This window comes from Camelus dromedarius, chromosome 26 (assembly GCF_036321535.1).
Source record: "Camelus dromedarius isolate mCamDro1 chromosome 26, mCamDro1.pat, whole genome shotgun sequence".
NCBI lineage: Eukaryota > Metazoa > Chordata > Mammalia > Artiodactyla > Camelidae > Camelus > Camelus dromedarius.
Genome location: NC_087461.1, coordinates 4,536,861 through 4,562,731, shown reverse-complemented (window position 1 = coordinate 4,562,731; position 25,871 = coordinate 4,536,861). Strand labels below are relative to the sequence as shown.

At 54.7% G+C, this 25,871-nt stretch overlaps 1 protein-coding gene and 1 long non-coding RNA gene across 8 annotated transcripts in view; one reads left to right on the top strand and one right to left on the bottom strand.

The window, feature by feature from the left end:
- The window catches only part of GATA3 (GATA binding protein 3), a 29,419-nt gene extending 10,935 nt beyond the window's left edge, over positions 1–18,484 (bottom strand). The window contains exons 1-3 of one of the 4 annotated variants that reach the window (XM_031444756.2): positions 18,329–18,484; positions 7,939–8,572; positions 5,012–5,548 (exon numbers count right to left, since the gene is read on the bottom strand). In XM_031444756.2, the coding sequence (XP_031300616.1) occupies positions 5,012–5,548; positions 7,939–8,179 (778 nt within the window). In that variant the 5' untranslated portion in view covers positions 8,180–8,572; positions 18,329–18,484. Of the gene's footprint in view, positions 1–5,011; positions 5,549–7,938; positions 8,573–8,991; positions 9,246–10,109; positions 10,233–18,328 lie in introns of those variants that run through there. The other 3 variants (XM_031444755.2, XM_031444758.2, XM_031444754.2) reach the window with 3 other exon arrangements.
- On the top strand, positions 12,109–16,815 carry LOC116150544 (uncharacterized). Of its 4 annotated transcripts, none has more exons than XR_010377919.1 (3): positions 12,109–12,657; positions 14,434–15,046; positions 15,953–16,815. It is a non-coding gene; the product is annotated as an uncharacterized LOC116150544 (long non-coding RNA). The 4 variants fall into 4 exon arrangements; XR_004134263.2 differs by lacking the exon at positions 12,109–12,657 and adding an exon at positions 12,961–13,012; XR_010377918.1 differs by lacking the exon at positions 12,109–12,657 and adding an exon at positions 13,284–14,254.
- Positions 18,485–25,871: the final 7,387 nt, after the last annotated feature.

The window sequence follows — 25,871 nt, the reverse complement described above, 5'->3', positions numbered from 1 at the left end:
AGCACCCCGAGGAGCTGCAGCCGAGATCGGGAAGGAATGTTTTTGCTTTCTCTGTTTTTCCTCTCTTGGGGGAATTTTCCCACCCCAACTTCCCTTGAAGGTGCCTCCCGAGTTGAAAAGAGTTACTGTGTGGCCGGTTCAGGGCCTAACTCTTCCCCCAGCACGCCCAAGCAGAGCCCAAGGAGGAAGGCAAATTTCAACTTGACATCGTTCCCTGAGAAAATTCTGAGCCCTGGACGATGGCAAAATGAAACATTCCATTCATTTCCCGCAGAGAAAAACAGAGGTGATCCATGATCATCCCCATGTCTGCCTACACGGACTGATGAAATGATGAAGATCAGGATGGAGCAAAAGGAAAGCTTCATCAGTGGCTGGAGAGAGAAACAGATAGTAAATAGATGCCCAGATCGACCCATCGGCCAATTGATGTTTACAGCGAGGGCTTTAGGTTTCACTTCCAGGAAAACTGTTAAGTGTCCCAGGCTGGCAAGCAACAGAGGGAGGCCCAGCAGGACTCACTCATGCCCCATCACTTTTCTTCTCCCTAGAAGAGGCCCAGGTTTTCTGCAGTTTTCCAGCCACTGAGACCCCAGTCTGAAGGGTCTGAGGGGAACGCAGTGCAGTCTTTAAGGCTCGGAAGCTGGAGACGAGGAGGGAGGGAAAGGAAGGGAGGTGTTGGGAGGGGCCGAGTGAGGAGCAGACGGGGGGAGAGAGCAGTTTCGGAGGGGGAGGGAGGCCCTCGGGGTCGGCTCATTAACCGAGGCCTGCCTGCAGTTGCTCTTTTTCCAAAAAAACAAACAAACAAAATAAACAAAAAACCGGCCAGGCCGGGTTAGAGCAGCATTCACTCCAGGGGCTGAAGAGTGACCTAGACCCCACCTCCAGAGGGACCACTCCAGGAGGGAATCCCTCAAAAAAAAAAAAAAAAAAAAAAAAAAGACCATGTTAGGACGCAGGGAGTCTGCTCTGAGTTCTTTACAACTCCTGCCGGAGGAGGAGGAGGAGGAGGATGGATGGAGCCCAGGAGAGCCTGCGCCACTCTTGGGGGACCTGATTCTCCTGGCGAGGGTGCACCAACCTCGCTGCCAACTGAGAGACACCCAGGAGGAGCCCCCACCCCTTGCAGGAGCCAGTGACCTCACTGGAGCAGGTCCCCCAAGAGGAGGAGTCTGGAAAAGGTTCCTGCTCTTTGAGGTGCAGGGAGGTGGGGGCTGGGGATGGCAGGGGAGAAAGAGAGTCCCTAATGGTGGTTTTGTTTTAAGAGATTAGTCAGCTAACCCCACACTACCAGGAGGATGGGGTGGGGGAAGAGAACGGGGCAGGATGCTCGGGAATCTTGACTCCCTAAGAGGAAGACAAGGCCGGCTGGGGTTCTGGGACCTGCTCAGGGTCCAAGTACAAGGGGCGGAAGGGAATTTCCACCCCCAGCCTGTGCTTTGCTACGAGGATGGGCTCTGGGGAAGGAAACGGCTTTTGGAAATGAAGGTGGGTGTGGCCTCCTTTGACACTGAAGTCCTGCTGAGTAGTTTTTGTCCACTTGGCCTTTTCAAAAAAAGTTAAGGACTTAAGAGGTTTTCTTTTTTATTCCAAATTCCCCAAAGCTTCCTAAATTGGGGTCTACAGAAAGCCTTCCTAGAAGCCTTGCAATCATCTACCCAAAGCGTGGCCCCCGAGGGCCAGGAGCGCTGGCTAGACACCCAACAGTTTCTAGCAGGCTCTGGGCTGAATCACACCCAGACACCCTTCCTCGGGGGTCCGGCAGCCTTCGGGACGCGGCTGCGGGATGGGGGGGGCATGGAGGAAGGAGGCAGAGTGGGTAAGGAGGGGTGGCCGAATGCGTAGCCGGGAGGCAAGCAGGCCCTCCAGCTCGGTGTCCCCAGTGGGCACTGAGTCAGCCTCATCTGGGGACAGGGACACTGGCCTCCCCATCCTGCCAGGACAGGGGCCTCAAGCTCCGAGCCATTTTGTCCCAGACCTTTGGGGAGGTTTCCTGGCCGGCCCCAGCAGTCTGGCTGGAGCCGCCCCGCTCCTGGGCACCTGGGCTGGGGGATCTCCCCGCCTGACGTGATCAGTCTGATTTCCTTTCCTTTGTCAGGCCGTGGGGAGGATGACAGCTTCCTTTTCAGAGGGACCTTGAAAGCCAGCAACGGTCGCCTCTTCTGCAAGGCTCTGCACACTAGAGCAATTTTCTGTCTTGATTCACTCGGCAAGTTCGTGATTGCCTCGCCTGGCTTTTTCTTATTTTTTTTTTCTCTTCTCCTTGTTGCCTCCGGTCTGTGACTTCAGCAAACAACCAATTTTCCTAACTGTCTCCTGCTTTCTTTCTCCTCGCTCACTGCCTGGTGTGAGCTGCTCAGACAGACACCTCGCTCTAGGTGACAACCACAGAGCTGGGAGGCCTCTTAACATTCAACAGTCATTTTCAAGCAACCCCTTCGCCTCTGACTGAAATCCTGAAACCGGCCTGGACAGAAGGGGCAGGAGGCTGCCAAGAAAAAGGTGGAGACAGATACCCCCGGTGGAGGGGAGGTGGGGGAGCTAAGAAATCGCCCTCTACAGGGGAAAAAAAAAAAAAAAAAGAGGCTTTGTCTTTTGTTTGCAAAGATCTATCCCAGCGCTGACAGCCTGGGCGTTAAAAATGCAGTAGGTGCTCTAAACCACAGTTTCAACCGTTTTCCAAAATGCGACAACCCTCTTCTCTGCGCAACTCCTTCAGGCGATTGCCAAGAAGAGGTTAAAAAACAAAAAAAAAGTAACCACGAAAACCAAGAGAATCCCCTTCTCAGGAATTCCCACCAAGTCTACCCTCTCTCTACCACCTCAAAACTTCCCCTCCGAGCCCCACGCTCCTGGAAGTCCCAGGTCCCTGGCTGCCCAGGTGTGCTCTGCTTGGGTTCTCTGACTGTGAGAAAGGAATAAGGAGTGAAAAACCAAATTTAAATCCACTCCTCTCCTTTCCACCCCCCCCACACACACCCAAAAAAACAAAATAAAAAAGTAGGTCTGGAGGTGCTCCTGGTTCTGGTTTCGGGAAACCGCAGCTCTTGCCCCCACCCCTCCCCAAATGTGCTGAGTCTCAAGGGAAGAGACAGAAAAGACCGGCTAACCCGAAGGCAGAAGGTTTGCAGGACGGAGGGGGGAGAAATCAAACGCGGAAATGAGGGCAGAGAACCAGAGGCGCTTGGAAAAGTCACTCTGTCCCCTCCCCCCACGTAAACCACCACCCCAGCCTCAGATACCACGCTCTTCCCCCCCAAACTTTTAGCCCTACCAGAAAAGAGAACTTTTTTTTTTCAAATCCCATCCCAACCTCAAAATGCTCAGGTTTGCTTTCATGGCAATCAGCCCTCAAGCCTTGATCAACCCTGCCTTTTCTGATCCGAGCTGTACCCCACTTCTCCGGGACCCTCCACTCCCCAGGCGGGCGTGGCCCCTCTCCTGAGCCTGATCTCCCTTCCTCTTGCTTTCTCTTCGGCTCCACCAGTCAGCCTACCTCCCTCTCCCTCTGCCGACTTTCATGTACTGAACATGCAGGTCTGAGTTTTTCTGTCAGCCTAACCGCATCCGGACTCTATTATAAAGTTCCTGGCTCGGGATAAACAATGCAACTGTCGCGTGCAGCAGTCTGAAAATAATTGGATTAGCTAAAACATATCAACTAAATAGAGACAGTCCGGCCCAGGCAGTCGGAGTGAATGTCACCCTGGAAAAAAAACCCTGGAAACTGATCTCATGGTCACTGGGTGCCCAGAGCCCGCCCTCGGAAATTTTCTAAACCCCGGTTTTGCAAGCTGTTTCAAGACTGCCTGTCTCATCCCTAAAAGACAAGTGATTTCCCCCCCACTTCTGTGTATATAGAATCTCTATAGAGAGAGGGCTGGGGAAAGACAGGGGGATAGACCAGGACAGGGAACCCACCCTAAAGGAAACACGCCGATCTTCACAAAACTGTCTCGAAAACTACAGTGAAATCTCATTTCAGAGACTCCCCAACTCTCTGATCCAGCCACTTTGGTTAGAAACAAAATTGGGGGGTGAATTATTTTATTTTTAAACCAAAAAAAAATTTTTGTGTGTGGGTTTTGTCTTACTTATCACACCAAACTCTATGCCAAGAGAAAAAAACATATGCAGCTCTCTTTGAGATAGAGTGAGCTTTTCTGAGAGAGGACAGGCAAAGGAAGCAGACACACACCTGGGGAAACTTTCTCGGTCCCTCCTACCCACTGTGCCTTCAGAGCAGTCAGGGAATAGGACCTAAGATGCCTTCCTGCCCTGCCTGGGCTCCCAGCACTGGAAGATTCTGCAGGAATCCGGCCCTCTCCATTTCGGATTTTCATTGCACTGTTTGCCCAGGGCAGAGCCCACCTCTGTCTCCCAGAAGTCAGGATGGCAGCCCCCTTTTCTACGCAAAGAATAGGGGTGCTGCTTCTGCCAGGGTCCCGCCCCCGACGAAAAATATACACACACTTTATTTATACATGTCTGTGTCAAGGGCCATTCCCTCTTGACTGGGTGACCCACTCTGAGCTAAGCAGAGAGGCGCAGTCAGGACCCAGAGGCCGGGGGGTCGCAGGAGGGACCTGTGTTTGTTTGGGTTTCAGGAGGTTTCGTTTTAGCATTAAACACTAAAGATTTATCCCCTCGCCTTCCATGTGGTCTTGGAAACTGACTAAAGGTTACCGCCAACACCCAGAAGTCCCCTGGCCGGGACAGGCCGGGGGTTTGTTTTTGTTTGTCTTTTTCCTTTCCCAGCTCTTGGGAAGGTGGAGGGGGGTGTGTGCTTGAAAATCAGCTCCCATTTGCCCTCTGCTCTGAAGACTGGAAGAAGGTGAGACACACCTCACTCTTTCCGCACCAGAAAAATGGGCAGAAATCAAATCTCCGAGGGGTCTGGAACACCACCAGCCCCGGGGAGGGGCGGGACTGCGCGTTTAGGTCCCTGCCCGGGATTTCGGAGCAAGGGGTGGGGGAGGGGAAAGGTCTCCGGGGGAGAGAAGGCGCCTACCTGTGCTGGATCTCGCTTTGGGCCTCGACTTGCATCCGAAGCCGGTGGGGGAGCCCCCCAGCAGGCTGCTGGGCGGGAAGAGTCCGGAGCTGTACTCGGGGACGTAGGGCGGGTAGGTGGTGATGGGGTGGTGGGCCGACGCCGCCGCCCCGCCCAGGGCGGTCATGCCGCCGCGGGAGTGCGCCGACTCCAGCTTCATGCTGTCGGGCAGCGGCACCTGGTACTTGATGCACTCCTTCTCGTCCTGGCGGGCCGAGCCGGCCGAGCCCGGGGTGGACAGCGACGGGTCCGGGGAGACGTCCTTCGGCGGGGTGGGCGGGAAGGTGAAGAGGTGCGGGCTGGAGTGGCCCGCAGACAGGGAGGAGGACGAGGCCGGCGGGTAGACCGACAGGGGCCCCGGGGAGCCATGGTGGATGGACGTCTTGGAGAAGGGGCCGAGGTTCCAGGGCGAGGCGGTGTGGTGGCTGCCCAGGGCCTTGCCGCCGTCCAGCCAGGGCAGGGATCCGTGCAGCAGAGGCGGACGGCACACCTGGCTCCCTGCGAGGAAAGGGGGAGGGGGCAGGAGAGAGACAGGCGGGTGAGAGCAGCTCCAACGCCCCTCTGACATCTGGGGAGCCTCACCCCCACCCCAGCCTCCCGGCAGGACAGTCCCAACATCCACCGGACCAGGGCACAGGCCCACTGTCCCTCCTCTGGGCGCCCTCGGCCAGCAAAAGCACCCTTCACCCCTGCCTCCCACACAAATGTCCCACCAAATCCAGGGAATTAAGGGCCTGTGTCTGACACCCAAGAGGTGCTGCCATGGCGTGGAGATGGCCCCTGACTTCTTTGGCCTCTCCAGATACACTTTCTAAATCACAGCCCCGAGGTCCCTCTCTAGAACCTGACTTGATTGATTGGTTCCCTCCAATGGCTCAGAGGCCCCCATCCCAGACCTAATCCCAGGCAGCCTGATAAGAGAGTGGGCCTTGAATGATGGGGCCTGAAGGGGTGAGCCTGGCCGCACAACCGCTTAAAACCAGGAAAATTCGCAGAGCCTGGAGAGAGGCCCAGCAGAGGTACCCACTCCCCAGGCCCCGTGCAGACAGGAGAGGGCTTGGAGAGGGAAGAGGAGGGCATTTTACATGGAAGTAGCCCTCTTTCAGCACTGGTTCCTAATTGGCAAGGCCTGAAATGGGATTTGCAGGGAAATTCATTGCTCAGGCTGTCGGAGAAAGTTTCCAAGGCTAGACCCTGGGGTGACAGTTTTGTCTGCCTTTCTCACCCTCCCAAATCCTACTGGAAACAAAACAAAACAAAACAGGCCCATTTGCACCCCCCAGCTGTGATTCCACTAGCGCAGTATGTGAATTTTCACCTGAGCCCCGAGACACAAAATTCCAGTGTCTGCATCTACTTCACTCTCACACACGGAGTAAATTTCACCTTCATTGTAAATACAGAGTTTTCACGTAGTCGTGGACGAGTCCAGACGCCCCGAGAACGGTGCAGTTTAAACTGCAAGTGCACATGCCCACACTTAATGATCTTTTAATCCGGTCCCTGCCTCAGCATTTGACATTCTATTTAATCATTAAGAACAATACTGAAACTAAAATCTTAAGAGAGAGGAAGGGGAGGGGAGTTGAGGTGAAAGGAGAGTTCTCTGAACGCCAAGGGTCAAGATTCACATTATGCAGGAAGTAGTATAGTAAATAATACCAAGGCTGCAACACCGCATTTCCACTTAACTGCTGATCTACACAGAACAAGGGCAAAGAGCGCCCCATCCGCAGAAACAATGGTTTTTAACCTGGTGACAGCAGGGCGGAGGACGCCTGCTGCCGGAGGGGCTCTGCCATCGGGCCCAAGCCCGGGATCTAAGGAGGGGAACTGGGTAGATAGACCACAACTTCACATTTCCTCTGCCTGCCGTGTCGCTCCCGTTTCTTCTTTGGGGACACACAGCTGGAAAGCGTTAGAGCTTTTTCCCCCTCAGCTATACGGGGCAGCCAGGTTTCTCTCTAACATTTCAGAACTCTCCTAAACTTCTTAAGGTGAAAGAGAAAGTTAGAAGACAAGACAAGCACCCAGGCATCGCTCCCCCCATAAAAAGAAACCCTGGTGGATCCTAAACCATTTCTCGGAGCTTCCTGGGGCTGCTGTAGGCCGGAGGAGAGCGCGAAGCTAGACTTATGGGGAGCAGGCAAGGAGGTAACCACAAAGCATAGATGCAAGAAAATTCTGTGCAGCCGGGAATCTAGGAAACCCCAAATGTCTCAAACTTAAGACGGTTGTCTTTCTACCAAAACCCCATCAAGCAACAGACTTCCCTTCCTCAGAGCCAAGAGGCAGGAGATTCGCCTAGGAACCAAATGCATCAGCTTAGGGGAAAGATCAAAAAACAAGGATGGGAATAAATACGTTTCTCGGGCCTTTCTGGAAATGTGCCGGATTTGAAATGTACCGAAGCACGCTGGCTGAAGCCCCCGAGAGAGAGCTACGGGATAACTGGGGAAGTGAAGCTCCTAGAAAGAACCAAGCCCGAGCCAGGTTTGGACGGCGGCCGGATGCCTGACCCGGGGAGCGCTGGCCGGAGGAGGCAGAGGCTCGGCTCCCCGCGCCCGGGACCTCCGAGGTCCCCGAACCTGCAGCCGCGCGGGGAGCGACGCCTGCAGCGCCGCTCCCGCCAGGTGAGCTCCAGGCCCCAGAGACAGCAGCCGCGGAGAAATGCCTGCTGCGACTGTTTTTAAAAACACACTCTCGCGACGATCGAGACGCCTTCCTCGCCCATTTCCGGGCCCCAACTTTTTTTTTTTTTAATGTATAAGTAACGGCACTTGGGGGCTTTGGCTGGGTCTCCCCATCCCCCTGGTCCCTCCCTGCCTCCCCGACCCGGGAAAGCGGGAAAGGCTGGGCGGGGGTCCCCGCACCCGGGGCGGACTCACCGTGGTGGGTCGGAGGGTACCTCTGCACGGTGGCCCTCACCGAGTTTCCGTAGTAGGACGGGACGTGGTTGGCTTGACCGTCGATGTTAAAAAGTACATCCACCTCCTCGGGCAAGGGGTACTGCGCCGGGTCCATGTAGGAGTGGCCGAGGCCCGGGTGGTGCGTGTCCGGGTGCTGCCCATTGAGGACCGCGGGGTGGTGGTGGCTCACCCAGCGCGGCTGGTCCGCCGTCACCTCCATGGCCCCGGCTGCGCTCGCGCCCTCTCGCCGGGCCCGGAACCCGCGCGCGGAGAGGGAGGGCGGTCGGGCTGGGAGGTAGGGGGAACTCCGAGGCTCTGCAGGTGCTCCTGCCGTCAGAGAGGCGGTGGTCGTTTAAAGATTTTTCAGTGGGGGAATGGGAACGCTGGGAAGGAAAGGTGAGCTAATGAGATTTTTCTTAAAAAAAAAAAAAATAGGGGTAGTTGAGCAAAGAGAAGAAGAGGAAGAAAAATGAAATTCCAAAAATTAGGGACGGAGGATAAAAGAGGACCAAATTGTAAAAGGGGGGCGAGGACTGGCTGGAATTCTGCAAGTAAGGCTCCTCTGCACTTGGGGCTCCTCGGCAGCTCCAAGACTGAGATTCTCCTGGGTCACCTGCAAAGGAGAGAAGGGGAGACAGGATGAGGTCCTAAGTACTTAGCACCTGAGCCTATGAAGTGGCACCACCTCCCCTCCAGCCGCCCGGCCCCGCGCCCGCGCCCCCGGGACACGCACACACGCGCGTACATGCGCACATCTCCTCCTGAGCTAGGAAAATCCGGACGCAGCCGGGGAGGGAGGACTCCCGAGTACATCCCGAGCAGCCTGGCTCTCCCGGGCGCTCGGGACTGACTGAGCGGTTCCAACTTGGACGACAACTCCCTCCCTCCGGGGACACAGGTCCCAGGACCTACTTTCCAGCCTCTGGAAACTCTCCAAAAGAGGAGGGTTAAGCTTTCAATGTTTTAAAGTCTTCCCAAATGAAAAGAGAAAACAAATCAAACTTTAAAAAAAAAAAAGTGGCCAGTACCAACCTGGGTAGCGAGGAGCAAAGAGGAGGAGGAGGCGTGTGACCTGGGAGAGCAGAAACTGCTCGGTCAGATTGCGTGGCTCGCTCTGTCTCGCGCTCACTCCGTCTCTCTCTCTCTCTTTTCCTCTCTCTCTCTCTGTCTCCCTCTCTCAGTATTTTTTTTTTACAGGGAATGCATTCTTTCTGAAAGTATCAAGACGGCGCCAGGCAGCTCAGTGTTCGCAGACAGCTGTGGCGCGACGGAACTTAAGGAGGTTCTAGTGTCATCCGCGCCGACGGGGGAGGAGCCTGGCGCTGGCGAGGAGGGGACAGGATCACCAGCACAAGGAAACTGCAACCCAAACCGGCTCAGGACTTCACCGCAACCCCCCACCCCGCACCCCCGCCTCTCCTCCCGCCCCTCCACTGACCGGAAAGGGGCGCCGCGGAGGGCGGCCCGGGCGGAGGGGCCGCAGGGTGGGTGGGTGAGGCGCGCCAGGGTTTGGGGCGGAGGGGGCGGGCTGGAGGGAATTCGCGCTCTGGCCCTTTAAATGTGGCTCCCGCTCCTGCCAATTCATTCCGGCTCGCTGGATTATTCCGTGCCGGGGAAACCGGCCTGCCCCATTCATAAAGTTTATTTCTACAGGCGGCCTTTCTTTTTCAGACTTTTTAAACGAGCATTTTTTTGTGTTCAGTCCAGGGTAGTTTACTGATGTGGGATCTCTGTGCAAGCAAAAGTGATCAGAAGGGGAAAAACTGTAATGTCAAAGTACTTGGAGATGTGCCTCTCCCGAGAATTGCCTAAGAGATTGAGGAATTGGGGGGGAAAAAAAGTGCCTTTGATTGACATGTCCGCGTTACTTTGGTGGTCGTGGATAAGATTCGCCCAGCCTCCTGCGTTAACAAGCTTCTCGAATGAATGTTTCAGCTGTTGCAGCTGTCCATTCCAGACCTAGTATTTGTAATCGATGTGTGCTTTTGACTTGAGTGACAACAGTGATGGATAAAAAGGAGAGGAGCGAGAGAGTCTCAACACCCCAAGCACGATAAGAGTGTTTGGAGAGAAAGCACTCGGGTCTGCACTCGGGTCTTCACTCCAGTTACCCAACTTTTTCCCTTCTCCCCTCCCGGGGCCCCACTTACTCAGCTCTCGGCGTTTTTCCCCAGTTCCCTCTTCCGACCCCCACCCCGGCCGCCGGGCAGGACAGCGGCGACCTCCTCCGGGCCCCGCAGCTCGCAGGACTCGCTGGGTCCAGCCCTGCAGCCCCAGGGGGAGGGAGCGAGGATCCAAGTTGCCAAGGCGAGGGGGCGGGGCGCACGGGGTGGGGCCGGGAAAAGGCCAATCAGCGAGCGAAGCTGCGGCCGCGCCGCGATTGGCCGGCCCCAAGGGCTCCAACCTCCACGGCCTCTCTCGGTGCTTTGAGCCACTGCATCCCCTAGCGGCGCTCAGGCTCCTGCAGCCGCCCAGCCCCAAAACGCAGCCCGAGTGAGCAAGGGTCAGGCGGGAAGAGAAGGCTCAGGTTCCACCCGCGGCTCACCCTAGGGCAGTATGTGCGAGGAGAGCCCGTGAGTTCTCCCGCAGGCTTTCCCGCGGACGGTACTAAGAGCTCGATTTGGGGTTTGAGTTGAATTGAAGACGTTATCCCTCTTCGCTTCTCTATCCCATTAAATTCCCTACAAATACAAAAAAAAAAAAAAAAAAGACAGATACCGTCCCTAGAAGTAAGTTCTGGAGGATTCCTTTCATGCAGTGAAGGAAAAGCTCAATATTCAGGCTTAATTTGGTGTGTGCTGATGCCCTATTTTAATATGCAGTCCTTGTAGAAAGACTAATACACTGTATTTGGGGGAAGTAGTGGGAAAGCGTGGGTCCTCCCGACTTGGAATTGGAGCTTCTCTTGACTCTCCGTCTTCTTAAATCTGACGACTGTTAGAAATCAGGGTTGAGTGTCTAGGTAGGGAACGGGAAGAAAATCCCTGAATTACCGCCCCCCCAAGTTTCTCCTGAGCCCACTTAGTCCCCGTTTATTAGGGCGGCCCAGTAAAAGAGCATCGATTTTCCTTCATTCTGACCACGTCTCTCTAGGGCCAGTCAAGCTGCCAGCCTCTCCTGCTCACGGCGCTCTCCAAACCTTTTTTAATTATTTAGTTTCTAACATTCACCGGAAACCGACTCCATAAACAAGAACAGGCGAACGAATACACATTTTTGCTAAAAGTCCCGAGATTAAGATTAAGGATGGCAGCAGAGGCGGAAAAAAAAAAAGTGAAAAGCGCTTCTTCGCCCGTCAGTCCAGGACCAGGAGGCGTGAGCCGTTCAAAGCTACGCGGAAAATTCCAAACGTAGCTCTTTGGTTTTCTCCGCCGAGACTTGGAAGCCTAGGAAATAAAAGGGAGCCATCCTCGGAGAGAGAAGCTGCTGACGCCAGGAGTTGAGAATGTTAACGTGTGAGAGACTAAGACCGATTTTAAAAGACAAAGAAAATTTCTATGAGGAGGCCTTCCGGTGTAGCGGCGCCTCTCCGATAACGCACAGAACTTGGAGGGGAGGCGTTATTCATTTTAATTAAATCACTAGCACCAAGGCGGGCCACACTGTGCAGGAGAGCCATCCCCCACCCTTGGAAAAATAAAAGATTTGGAAGGCCCCTCTTGGTCTGGGTGGTTTGAGACTGGCAGAGAGGGATGAGGGGCTGCAGCTGGATGCCCGGTGTAATGGAGCCAGCCTGTAGGGGGTATTTAACATTTAATTCCCAGCCGGTCCGCCCCTGTTCCCGGACTGACAGTGGGTAATTGGGAAAGAGGACGTTGCTCTTTTGATGGCCCGCGCCGGCCAGTCTCGCCGACGCCACACTGGGTTTGACGTCACGGGCCCAGCCCCAGAGCCAGAAGCACAGAGCAGGGGGGGAGGGAAAAAGAGGGGAGGGGGATACCAGGGAGGGAGGGCCGAGGTCGGCCCCAGGACCCAAGGGGAAGGAAGGGGGAAGGGAGCCAGGCCAGGGAGAGGCTGCGGCGCGTGGCCTGAGGCGGAGAGCCGGGCTGCGGGGGTCTGGGCCAGGCCAGGCGCCGGCCTGACCCGCCTTGCCGGCAAATGCAGGCCGGGCTTTCTCCTCCGAGGGCGGGCGGGGGAGGGGTGGGGGCTCGAGGCCCGGTGAAGGGGGGACAAAGGTGGTCCTGATTCCCCCTCTGCCTTAGCCCGCAAAGCTAATTCTGGCCTCCTGCGGAGACACCTCTGCGGCCTCCTGCAGACCTGAAGGCCCCCTGCCTAGGACCCCGGCCCGGTCCAGGTCTAGTGAGTCCCCACTCCTCCCCAGGAGCGGCCGGCGGAGCTCCGCTGGAGGAAGCGAGACGGAGACCTAGGAGGATGCTGCCGCTGCCGCCGCAGCCGCCGCCGCCGCCGCCGCCGCTGCAGGGCCCCGGGCTCCCGCAGGGCGCGAGGCCTCCCTCACCAGGGTAAGGGGCTGGCCAATGTCTGGATGCCTGGGACCCTGGGGGCAAACATCCCGGAGCCGAGCAGGCGACAGCGCAGCCACCGCCCTTCCCCACCCCCACTCCACCCCCCACCGGAGCCGGGTCCTGAGGCCGAGTGTGGGGCGGCGGGAGCCGGTTGGCCTATCTGAAACGCCAGGCCTCGAGGCGGCTGCTTCAGGCGTCAAGTTGAGCGGGCTGTGTGTGCCCTCTTGGGGAAAGGGTAAGAAATGGAGCCTTACTTTCTCTCCCGGTTTGGGGTAAGCTGGGACCCACACACACACCCCCAAACACATGCCCCCCTGTTCAGGTCCCTCCCACCCGCCCTCCCGGGAGCTCAGAGACTCTCTTCAGATGAACGTGGGGAACCCAGTCCCGCAAAGGAACCGGAGCCCGCTGCGCAGAGGGGAGGAGCGTGCCCCTAGGCTCACCCCCTGGGGTCGCAGGACCTAGAGATCGAAGATCCACGAGGCCAGCGTCACCCACCCGAGCCTGGGGACGGGCGCGTCCAGGCGAGCTCCGCGGGGCCGAGGTGCCGGGAGAAGCGGCCCCGGGCGCCCGCGCGCTGCCCTCCGAGGGTAACCAGAAAAGCCGAGCCTCGGGTCGAAGTCATAAAGTTACTAATCCCGCGCAGGGGGAGTGAGCGTGCCTCGGGCCGCCTGGGGCGGTCATTTGAGCGTGTTTACTTAAGGACTTTGCAAGCGGAGCGCGCGCGAAATAGTCGGATTTCCAGCGAGGCAGCAAATATTTGCAGGCGGGAGAAAGAAGCGGAGCCGGGCCGCGCCGCCGCGTCCCTCCCCCCGGAGCCGCGGCGCCGGCCTGGGCGGACCCGGCCGCGCCGTTAAAGACAGAAATGAAGCCGGGAACCTGCGGGGCTGGGGGCGGGGAGGGCGCAGAGCCACAGCAAAGGCCAGAAACTGGAGCGCGGCCCCGAGGCCCTGGCGAGCTGGGGCTGGGGGAGGAGAAGTCCCTTCCCATTCCAGCTCGATCAATCTTCCTTGGCTGCGATCGGTCAATAAAAATGGTGTGAATCGGCCGCGGTCGCCGTGCGTCTGGGGAGGAAGTGGAGGCCAGAGGTGCCGAGGCCGGCGCCGGCGCCCCGCACAAGCCCGGTTCGCGCCCGTGGCGGTCTGCAAGCCTCAGGCCGGCGGCCAGTTCGTCGCCGGGAGCCGAACGCGGCCCGGCGGGGCCTTTAATTGGGTGTCTCCATTTTTATAGTGGCCATTGTTGGAGCAATTAGCGAGAGACAATAAGCGCCAAGAGGCGTTTAATTCGATTCTGTGCGCCGGCTGCGGCCAGGACCAGGGCTCTGTGGAAAAAGTGGCTGGCCCAGGAGGGACGCTCTGGTTCAGTGCCGGCGCCCTTGCCGGTTTTGTCTTGGGTTTGGGAGTTCTCAAGGGGCAAGTTGAAAGCCGAGTGAGAGCAACCAGGTCCTGGTCCTGGTCCTGGACTGGGGAAACCCGTCTTGGGCCTCGTTAGCCCTGCGGGGCGTCCCCGGAACCTCCGCGCCTGCGGGCGGCACGCGTCCGAGCTGTTGCCACCGAGAGGTCCCTGTTAAAGGGAGAAAAGCAGAGAGGACAGGGACGTGGAAACCGGCTTCCTTCCTCCTTCGCCCTGGGTCCCCCACCTCGATCGCCCGAACTGCGTTCCAATTTCCTTCCCCATTGGGGGAGGAGGGGCAAACGAGATAACCCCCTTCTGGCGCGTACCACACCTCCCTCTCCACTCAGCCAGCCTCCCTACCCCCTCCTCTGCCTGGGCCCTCGGATTAGGTTACCGTGGCCGGGCGAGGATTTTTACTGGATACGAGAATAGCACAGGTAAAGCTGTATAAACAGCTCGCCGGCTGCCGGGCGGGAGGGTTACGCCGGGGACACGGCCCAAGGCGCCACCGCCAGGCCCCGGCAGCGCGAGCGAAACGGCGGGGGAGCCCTCTCGGGCGCGGCACCCCGGGACAGCGCAGGTTAAACACATATTATATTGTATTATATCTCCGTAGTTCCCACCCAAGAGTCCTTCTTTCCCGTATGAGCTGAAATGCAGGAGGTGGAGAGCGAACTCAAAAAAGGTGATGGGAAAGAAGGAGGCAGTGAGCAGTGCTGACTGTTCACTTCAAACGAAATATAAGCGAGCAGGGAACTGGTCGGGGGAGGGGGGCGGACGCAGAATAAAGAGGACTTCAAAATTCACTGGCAAAGGAAAGATGCTAGAGGTGGGAACGGCAAGGGGGAAACCCGAAGGAACTCAGGCGAAAAGCGCTCCCCGCACGCGCACCGCTCTTCCCGGTTCCCACCCACCCAGGCCTAGGGTCAACCTGCCCTGGAAAATAAACTGAGGCAGCGCTTTGGGGGTGGTATGTGGTTTGATTTACGTTTTTTTTTCTTTTTTTGCTTATTCATCTATCACCGTTTAAAACTCGGAAGGAAACCCGCCCGGGCCAGGAGGAGCGGCGAGAGATGTCGGAAGGGAGACGCGCTCCGAAATCACCCCCTCCCAACCCGCCCCCACCGACAGGCTGGGCCCTCCAGCTTCGAGGGATCCTGGCCCTCCCTCGGCTGCTCCCCTCTTCTTCCCGTAGAGAAAAACCCTGATCGTAGCGAGATAAAAATTGGGTAGGTAGGGGTGTAGCGGAAAGTGGGAGGGGAGAGGGAGAGGACAGGGGATTTCTGTTTTCGAGTTTAACAATGCACTTGTCAGAGGGGTTGGCCATGGGGGAGCCCCGGGGTTGGGGAGGAGAGAAAGATTTCCCCTTGGGGGTGAGTCGAATGGAATGCGAGTCACCCAGGAGGAAGGGGGCACCTCCGAGCTCTCCCTCCTTCCTGGGTTTGGGGGTTTGGGGGACAGGTGGGAGCCACAAGAGAGAGGAGGGGACGGAGGTGCTCCAGCGGTCGGCGCGGCGTCTCCGCGGCCACAGGCCGCCTGTCCAGCCCCAGCGGCACCACTGACTTAGGAAGCGACCGCCGGCCCCTAGACCCAGGCTCAGGTCCCAGGGGTCCCAGGGGTCCTCAGGCCTCACTGCTGAAGCCTCCGGGACTCCCAGGGAGGAGAGCGGCCACCGCAGGCAGGAGAGGGGTCAGTCGTGCGGGATTCACCCACGTGAAATCGAGGCCCTCGCATTTTTCGGGCGAGGAGGGCTGCATGCGGGGCACCCGCTCCAGTGTCTCCCAGCCCCCTGGCGACCGAGGTTTATCGCCCGCAGGCTCGCGGCTACCCATCTCCAGAGCCCCTGCCTGGCCCCAGCCCCGAGCCCCAGCGCTCACCGGCGCACTCTCCTCCCGCCACTTCATTTCGGCATTTCAGGGGCAGGAGGGCGGGCTTTCTCTTAAGGCTTTTGTATTTTTACTTCTCTAGATTAGCCTGGGTGTGATTGTTGCTGGAAAGCCGACTGAGCTTCGAGGGCAGGGGACTTCACAACAGGGAGAGGGAAATGGGAGAAGGTAATTCCGTCTAGATCAGGAGACAAGTAGAAGCGAGCTTCTGAAAGTATGAATTAATTGTTCGTGTCTTCCCTTGGACAGGGTGGAGATCGCACAGTAAAATCTGGATCTGCTCATCCTTCACCCTTCCCGCCATCTGGGATTGCACCCCGCCGTCTCTCCCCGCCAGGCCCTGGCTCGCGCTCAGCCCTCCGCTGCCTGCCACCTCGCGGACCCCAAGCAATTTGTTACATAAAACAGAACAGCCGCCACCCACGTGTGCCTGCAGACCCGCAGCGACAGACACCCAGGAGACCTCCGCTCACGCGCCTTGGGCAACGTGTTTTTCTGGTCCAACCACCGCACACACACTCCCACCACCACCACCTCTAGTCCCCGCTGCCCAGCGGCCAGAAGTGAAAAGTGGGGTACGGACTCTAGATCTGGGGCTTTCTTGGCCCACCCGCTGCGGTTGGTAAACCGCTCTCCAATTACTCTCGCCATTAAGAAAAAGAGACGATCAGAAATATTTGGTCCGTGCACAATGACGTACCACGAAAGGAATGCACTTTTATGTGTGAAAGGGCTTGGACGCGGAGACCACACCTGAGCACAGTCCAGAAATGGTTAGAATAACCAGCTGCCAGAGAACACTGGGCCTTTGGACTCTGTCTCCATAGTCTTGTCAGGATCCCTAATTCTCTGACACCTCCCGCGGTTTTCGGCACAAATTGCCTTAACTTCCAGAAGAGTGGTTTTCATCCACCCGGCTCCCACGTACCGCCCCCCTCCCCAGGCCGTTCTGGGTGGCCCTGTGCTCCTCGGCATCCCGCAGAGATGCTCCACCAATGTGGGCCCAGGGCCCCCACTCTCCTCCTTTCACTGCACCCCCAACTCACCCCCATCTCCTATATCGTTTGCAAAAATGCAGGATGGAAATATCAAATAAAGCAAAATGCAGCTTCCCCAGTCTCCTGGCTTTTGGCGGGAAAAACCACCTCCAGCCCTGATTCCCTGGGACTGATGGAGGTATCTTGTGTAGAATGGAGGGTGGGCCTGTAGGGTGTGGGGCTTCTGTAGGGAGGCCACTCACCCTGATCCTCAGACGCCGGCTGGCTTCTCCAGCCAGGAACCTTAGGAAGCTGGGAGCTGGGCCTCCCGGAATCAATATGGGAGCCCCTAAGACCCTGCACCCACCTGGGTCCTAGTGTGCATGACCTGGACCCCATACCCCAACCCAGATTCCAATGGGCAAAAAACAACTCCTTTCCTCAGAATCACACATTTGAAAGGTTTAATGGTAAGCCGCTTCCCACGGCCCGGCCATTGGGCCCTGCAAGCATCTCACACCCAGACTACCTGCCTGGCTGGGACCCCCTGCCCCCTGCCACAAGATCAACAGCACCCACACACCTTTCCTGCCCCAACCACTAAGGGGTGGAAGGGCTGCAAATGCTACTTTATTGTCATTTGTCCCTTTAAAGTTCTTCATCTCCACCCACAACCCCAGTGCCTTGGTGAATGTGGGTGACGGGGAAGAGAAAAGGACAGGGAAACTGGGAACCAAGCAGAGGGGAGACCCTGTGGGTTAGACTCCTTTCCATCCCCTGCCCTGGACGGAATCACCCGTGTCCTCTTCCTCAAGCACCCTGGGGTATCTGAGAGGAAGGAAAGGTGGGTAAAAGCCACTCTACTGCTCAGATTCACTCAACTTCCCTTGCATTTTAACATTATCTGTCTTTGTTAGGAACTGCCTCTGATTCAGTGACTTCTTGGAGATCTGTTGGTTCAATGTCCCAGGGAGAAAGTAGGATTCTTGTCCCCTCTGCCCTTCCCACTCCCCAGGACCCTGGGCACCCTCTTTCTGAGGCTGTGGTTTTCTCACCCACCTTAGGGTGCTCCTGGAAGCAAAGTGCCTGCCAGCCACCAGCTCCCCAGGGGATGCCAGAAGCCCCCACACCTGGGCTCCGACTTGCAGCACACAGCACACAGCTGTTTCTTTAATTAGATGCAGAGACAATGAGCCTAAACACACACTTGGAGGCGGTGGGAAATACACATGAGATTGACACTGGACCCGGCAGCCACCTTGGAGGGAAGGCTGAGCTGCTCCTTCAGAATAGGTTCTTTTCCCCAACCCTCTGCCCTCTCTGAAGTGGAAAACGTGTCTTTGGCCCTTCCCGAGCATTCCCACCATCTCTTACGTTTCTGTTTAGTTTTTCCTTCACATGCCTAGTTCTACTGGCTCTTTCCTCCAAACAAGGACATACACACATGCACACACCATGCTCGTCCAAGGTCATTGCAGAAAGCCGAAGATTTCCAGTGACCAGAAAGAACAACAAGGACTGGGGTCTAGTTCACTTTCTTCCAGGGGCAGCTGTTCCTTTGGAGTGGAGACCTCTTCTTAATTCTCTCCACGTGGAACAGGAAAAGCCAGTGCAGAGTGAGAGAGAGAAGATTGCCATATTCACTGACCTGGGTAGCCTGCTCCCGCCGGCCAGCTGTTTTATATTTTTTCCTGACTTGCCGGAGATCAGAAGGCAGAAATGACAGGCAGACTTAGCCACTGCGGTCGCCGCTGCGGTCCTCACCGCCTCAGCTGCTTACGGCATCTCACGCCGGCTTCCAGCGAGAAGTAAAACCTGGGTGATGTGCATCCTTCCTAGGAACCCCCTCCCCCCCCCCCCCCCCCCCGCCTTCTGCTCACTGTAGAAAGCAGAGCTCTTCCGGGTTGCGAAGAGGGAAAAGGGAGGGAGGGAGGAAGACTGAGGGAGGAATGAATTTCACCCCCTTTTGCAAACAGGCAAACCACACGTCAGGAGTGTGTGACACTGGCAGATTTGGGGGAATGGGGGAAGACTGCTTGAAATGAGACCAGCCCCTGGCGCCCACAAAGCCCACTGTCTCAGGCAGGGCTGGAATTAACATTGTAAATGTCACGGGTCATGTTGACTGGGTCATTAGCTACTGTAGATAGAAAAGCTTTTCCAGAGTTTTCCTTCCATTTTTGAAGGAAGTAGGGACCTGGTGGGAGCATCCAGAGTACAATTCGTGGCCCCAGGGCTCCCTTTCTCCTTTCTGACTGTTCTCGTTTCTGTATATGCAGATACTTCAAAAATGACTGCACTCTGCCCTCAGGCACCTTCAGCCACAGCTGGCCCCCGAAAGTTAGGAGAAGCAGGATGACCAGTGGCTGGGCTCTGGGCTTACTTACTACTCTTTGGTCCTCCTCCTGACCGCAGTAAACACATTTGGAGGTAAGGACATATGTGCACACACTAAGTAAAGGTTTGGAGAGGGGCTTTCTAGGGGTCCGAATTCCTTTCAAGAAGACTTCTAGGGGAAATTAACCTTCTAGGGGAGTGAGATAAGGGAGCAAGAATCAGAGGTCACTCTGAAGATAAAATGTCAGGAGGAAAATGATCCTATTTGTCTACCCGCCAGGCCCAGCTAACTCCAGTCCTTCCTTTGAAGCCCCCCTCTCCGGTACCGTCCCTACTTCTACTGGTGGGAGATCAAAATAACCCACGGAGGGAATCTGTCATGAATAAATTTCTGCAAGAGTAAAATGAAACTCCATCAACATTGGGGTAGAAAGGTCAGCGTCCATTTGTTTTGACAGGTAGGGCTTTCCCTCCACAATATTTATACAGTAAGAATATGGAGACTGACTTTCAAAATAAATCTTTGGGGAGAAATAAAACAAAATGTGTCCATTGCTGGGCCAGGAAGTCAAGAAGTGTCTTGGGCTTGGAAGCAGTTGGATCGGAAGGGGTGGTCCCATTTGACAGTGCCAAGTGTTCAGTGGTGGCTCTTCTATGGGGGGGGGGACCAGGCCATTGGTCAGCAGGGTCAGAATGAGTGGAACAGAGGAGGGGCAGTGAGGTGAGGAGGGCAGCTGGGGAGGGTAATGGAGTGCGGAGCCTGGGGTCTGGAGAGCAGGTACCCAGCGAAGCCCAGGCAGCCAGTGTCCCATTCGGGGGTGGGCTGTTGCTCCCTTCTTGGAACTCGGCCTGCAGCCACTTAAAGCCCCTAGACTCAGACACTACACCAACGGGTTTGGGTCCCTCTCCAGCCCCTCTGAGATCTAGGTTTAAGATGTTCCAGCCGAGAATGTGCGGAGAGGAGCTTGTCTTTTGCCAACTGGCCAGGAGAAGAAAAGGGGGTCTCCCTGCCACTGAGAAGGCCCCACAGTCCACCTGGCGTCACAACTCAGCCCCTCCTCCGCCCTGCTGCCCTCTCCCTCCTGCCTTCCGCCACCAAGTGGCAGAGCCAAGTTCTTTGGCGCCAGGGCGCAGAGCCGGCAGGCGTTTCGAGGACGCAGGGGATAGGGTCATGCTTTTGACAGGTTTCCCCCAACCTGTTGTCCTGGCGCATCTCAGGGGGCTGTGGGTTGGACCGAGGGATTCCGGAGGCCTTTAGGGTCCCCAGGCCACCTCGTTCCTCCTTGAGCGCTGCCTCGTGGAGAATAGGACCTCCGGGCCCAGGAAGGGTCATCCGTCGCCTAGAAGGCGACAGTGGTCTCCTAAATTTGGATATTAGCTGTACCCACACCCCGCCATCCACCTGGCCCATAGGACTGTTTGCCTCTGTCTCCAAGCTCTCCTCCCACTTCTGGGCCCTTTCAGGTTCCCACTCCCCTACCCGCTCCCCTCCCCACCCTCCCACAACACAGAGGCGTCTCCAACCTTTACCCCTCGAAAGCCCTTTACCCCTCGAATCAGGATCTCGCCCTGCACCCCCGACCCCAGGCCGGCTTCCGCTCTGCACTTTTGTAGTCCCTCTCCGCCACCCCTCCCACCCACACCCTCGCCACCCTGTCCCTGGCGCTCGCCCGCCACCCTCCACCCGGTTCCGGCTGGTCTGGCGGCCCCTCTGCCCGTTCCTTTTCTGCTGACGCGGGCACTTGCCTGTTTCCAGGTCTAAAGTGACTCTTCGGTTAAGGGACTGAGAAATCTGATCCGGTGCACGCCACTGCCCCACCTTCCCGGTTCTACCTTTAGCATAGGAAGTCTTAGTTTAAGAAAACTCAGCGGCCAAAACACGCGGGCTTTAAAAAAAAAATCCAAAGGACTTAATTAAAGTATAACTCATTTTGAATTTAATGGCCATACAAGAGCAAGATTCGGAGAAGAAGTGCCAGCTGGGCATTTCTTGTTATCTTGATGGACTTAGCTGTGGAAAGTGCTGGTAATTGGGGATCTAGGAGTGAATTATTCCAGGAGGGCTGGGGGAGATTTGATGGTTGATGGGGGTGGGAGGATGAGGTGAAGAAAGGTAAGAATTTATCCTGAGAAGTAAACAAAGTGAGGGGAATACGCTGGTCGCTTAGTCACATGGGCAGAAGATTTATTCGCGATTTTCGGACACCTGGCCCCTGCACACGGTAAAGATGTTGCTTTGATGAAGTTACAAGTTGCTTTCTGAATTTTAAAAGCTACCACCCTGGCTCGCTGATTCGTGGTTCAGGTCTCTGCACGTGTGTGTACTTGTGTGTGAGAGAGAGACCAAAAAAGACCTTCCCTTATGCACGGGCAACCGTCTGGGTTAAACGCCGGGGGAGGGGAACGATTCAGGGCTGCACAGAGCCTGCCCCATCCTGACAAGCCTGAGGGGAGAGGGTGGCTTCACCCTCGAGGTTTCAGGGCTCTGGAGTGAGCCTTTCCATGGAGGAACCCTTGCTTGGCGAGCGCCTGGAGCACCAATGCCAGAAGGCAGGGGCCCAGCTTCCCGCCAGACACAGAGGGCAAAATTCAGTGCTGCTCACCCGTGCCGGCACCCCAGACTCCTTTCCCCAGCACTCTCACCCCCAGGAGCACCTTCCACCGGCCTTTAAACCCCTAGACCCTGGGCAGGCAATCGTCCTTCCTCGGCTGGATTCAGAGGCTGAACGAGGTAGAGAAATGTTCTGAGGCTCCGGGGCCTGGGGACCCAGCTGGGTTTGGGATTCTTCCTGGAGGCAACTGGACCCTCCTAATTAGCACCAGCATCCACTGCTTTAAATCCCACGGTGCAAAGGGCCCCCATCCCACAAGCGAAAGCACTTGATTGCATTTTGAATGTAAAGGGAAGTCTCTGGGCAGGTGGAGGTAGAAGATGGATCAGTAAATGACTAATGGCTAATAGAAATGGTGTGTCCCAGGTCTGTGCGATGGCGGTGCAGATAGGGAGTTCGCCTGTTGGATAAAGAAAAAGGAGACCCTGTAGGAAGAAATAATCGCTGGCAGGATCTCCAATCTTTCTAAGAATGTGCAGCCACTTAGAGTTGTTCTGTGCAGGGCTGGGGGGACCATATACTTATTCTTCTGGGTTTCCAACATCCCATTTCTTTTCCCTAAAACACAGGTAATACTTTTTCCCCTGCCTATCGGTCTCCAGAATCATCTCCCTTGTCAATTTTCCGACCTTCCTATATATGCCCTCAGGTTGGCTTGTTCTTTCAAGTTCACTCTCTGCCAGATGAAAACACACACTCAGTATTAGCCTTGGTTTCAAAGTTCCATCTTTCAACCCTACGCACGGAGATTTATTTTATTATACACGTATAGGGTGGGTGGGGTGCTGGGGAGGGATGAACATCTAGGGTAGGGAGAGAGAGTTGCTGTCTCTTTTCTTTTAAGAGAATATTTATATTCAACTCAACTTTCTGGTCTGGTACTTTGCCTCTTTCCCTGACCAAAACTGCAGCCTGGTTGGGGGTGGGAGGGTAGGGGGAACCTGAGTGGTGTGGAACCATGGATGTCTCAAATGAAAGTTTCACAAAGCAATGACTGGAAATTAAAAAAAAAAATTAGACCTAGTCCACCCAGGCGCCCTAAATAAACAGCCCCGTTTGCAAATTCCTATCAATTATTACGTGATGGGAAAAAATCCTATCTGAAAATAAAGCACGTGGATGTGGAGAATTTTAATTAAATCTTACTGTGGATATAATAACATGGAAGTGATTTTTCATTCGGCGCTTGCCTGCTCACCAGTGTTTTATGGCGTTTTCTTGCCTCTGACTTTATTTTAAAATATTAGACGAGGTGGAGAATTATAAACGACTCTTTCCTTATCTGTACTGCTCACATATCCAGGATCAGAGGAGCTGATTAAGAAAGAAGTCAGAGGCAACGTTGGATTCATAATGATTTGGAATAATGAATCCTTATCTCTGCTTTCCAGATTATCTGCCTTTCAGCTCCCAATGTTTTGTTACATGGGATAATTTATTGCAACTAATACATCACAATGAATCTGATGGTAGAAAGCGATGGCCAACGTTGTGAAAGGGGGCCCTTATTTTTTATCCCGGGGCAATGAAACTGCTTTTTGCAGTTTTTAATTGGGAAAATATAAGGTAGATCTGATAAAAAAAAAAAAAGAGCTGGGTATAATCTTGCCTGCGCGTGCTTTACCACGCTGCTCTTTAATTAGCGTGTCAGTTTCGGGCTGAAATTAACAAGATCGACCTGAAACAACCGCTGAGTTTCTCCCCAGCAGAGATCCCTGATTTTTAACATGATTTATTTTTATGAAAAAGGAGATAATTAATCATAAACACTGACGAAAGCACAGAGCCAAGTTAAGATAAAACGCTATTTGCATCTTTATATAGAAAGATACCAATAATGCTATTTTTTTTCCCTGAGATTTCCTCTCTCCTCACCATCTCCTGCCCCTACACAGCTTCCACCCTGACCGCTACCCACTCCAGCCCCATTCCAAGTAAACCAGGAAAAATAATCAATGCCAGTTTCCTCTCTGATAGTCAGTGCTCTCAGTTTCAGATTGTATATATTTTCACATATATTCAGCTTCTGGCTCTGTCTATTAACCCATGCAGAATTGTATCGGTTTCCTTCCCCCAGAGCAGAGTGGTGGGTGGAAGACCCCTCCACAGATCCTCATCATCTCCCCTCCATCTTAGAGTTAGTGAGAAGAAGACACACATCTCATTTAATGGATAATTAGTTACAATAATTGGCATTTTCGTTTCTTTTGTCTTTTGCCCTAACGCAGCGGAAGGAACAAAAGCCATCTAAACGCAACAGGCTTTCCTCTCTGCCTCTTTCAGGACAGATTTCAGAATCCAAGTCTACAGCTGGAGTCCCCTCCCTGCCCCTGAAGGCACCAGCCATCTCCTGGCTTCAGGAAGTAGAAGGGGCAGGAGTCATTGGTAATTTGCTCTTTAAGCTTTTTTGTGCCTGTTGATTACTTTCTGGTTGCTTGGATTAAACAATCGTTGCAAATATGCAAACCAGTGAAAGGAGATTCATACATATTCGCTCTCCAATTCTTCCTCCTGACGTCAGATCATAATTTCTTGGTAATTGGACGGCTTGCACCCGAATAACACTCCTGTGAAAGTCTCCACGTTTGCTCCAGGTTGTGGAAGACTTTGTACGGGGAGGGGGGAGGAGAACTTGATTTTTTTTTTTTTAAGAATTCTGTTCACTGTAGTTCCTATGGGCTCCCTTCCTCCCCTACACTTAAGAACATTTACTTATGAAGCGTGAGGAAATGGAGCTTGTTTCCCAGGAATGTAATTTTCTGGGCAGTTCTTGAGTAGGTTGAAGAATGTTGAACACTGGCCGGTAAAGATGGAGGAGATGGGGGTACGGTTGGGGCAGAAGCAGAAGTGAGGGTCTATCTATAGAGCCAGACCTACTTTCTCCCTCTGCTTGGATCTGCAGAGTCACATCTACCCATCTGTCAGCCTCTCCTGAGATCACGCGAGGTACCCAGCTGTCAGAAGTTCAAGTCTCCATTCCTGCCCCTGCCCCCATACTCTCAAGCAAAGTAGGGAGCCAAATCATTATAGAGTTTAAAAGGTTGGATCTTGATTATAAAGATGTTTCGGGTTCTAGAGGGGTGGTCAAGAGAGATACCTGATGTTCAGGGCTATTTTCCCTTTCTCATTCAGTTCACTTTGGCCTTAGTTCCATGGACTTCAGACGTCAAGTTCCGATTCTATATCCAGTATTAAAGGACTTGCCTCTCCTCTTTTTCTCTCCCTCCCTGCCTCCTCTTCACCCTTTCCCCCTCTCCCCTTTCCTCCTTTCCTCTCTTTTCCCTTTCTTTAGGACACATGACTCCAAGAATTTCAAGTATCAATTATAAGTAATATTAATTTCTCAGCCCCCACCAGTGAAGAGCAGATGATCTGATAGGAGCATAAAAAATGGGGCTTCCTGAGATGAAGCAGACCAGTGGAGCCTGCTGGGCCGATTCCCATGCCCAGATGAACATTCAATTTTCCGGCATTATCTCCACACTTAAACTCGCTTTCTCCATTTCTGTGCCAAGATAAATTTGCATAATATTTGCAGCTGTAATTAGCTGATGAGCATCTCCTAGCCTCCCCCTTTTGTTTCTCCCTGCATTTGGTCTTCTATTGATGCCACGTTTGATCTTTAATATTACAGGATTCCCGATAGAGGATTGCATATCTTATCTTCTCGGCTCCAACATCTTTTAAGGAGGAGGGAGAAGAGGAGAGGGGGGGTTTGGGGAAAAGGGTGAGTGAGGAGAATGAAGCCTCAATAAGCAGAGTTTGAAAAGGTTACGTTGGAAGAAGGTATAGGTAGAGAAAGAACAAATAAGATAAATAATTATGGTGGGGTGGGGGGTGGGATTGCCTCTCAGGGTGGGGGAGTCTGGAATAAATGGGTTTATTTAGAGAATTCAGGAGTGGGGTTGGGGGGGATTGGGCTGAGGTCTGGAACCTGGAAGGGGTGGGGGAGGGTGGTTCTGGGGAAACAGCCATTGCCGGGTCCAAGTGAGACGCTCCGCCGGGTCGCTCCCCTCCAGCAGAAACTGGAACTTTGGAAACCAAGCGACTTCCTTATCTGCTCATCTGTCGTCTCTGTTAATAGAGGGCACAGCACTCCTGAATTTCTCATACACTATCAACACTTTTCATTCTCTCCAGCGCTGCTTAAAAGAATTGAAAGGCGAAAAAAAAAATTTTTTTAAGAAAAAAAAAGACACAAGGGACTAAGGAAAAGGAGACATGGAGTCCGTCGCACTGAAT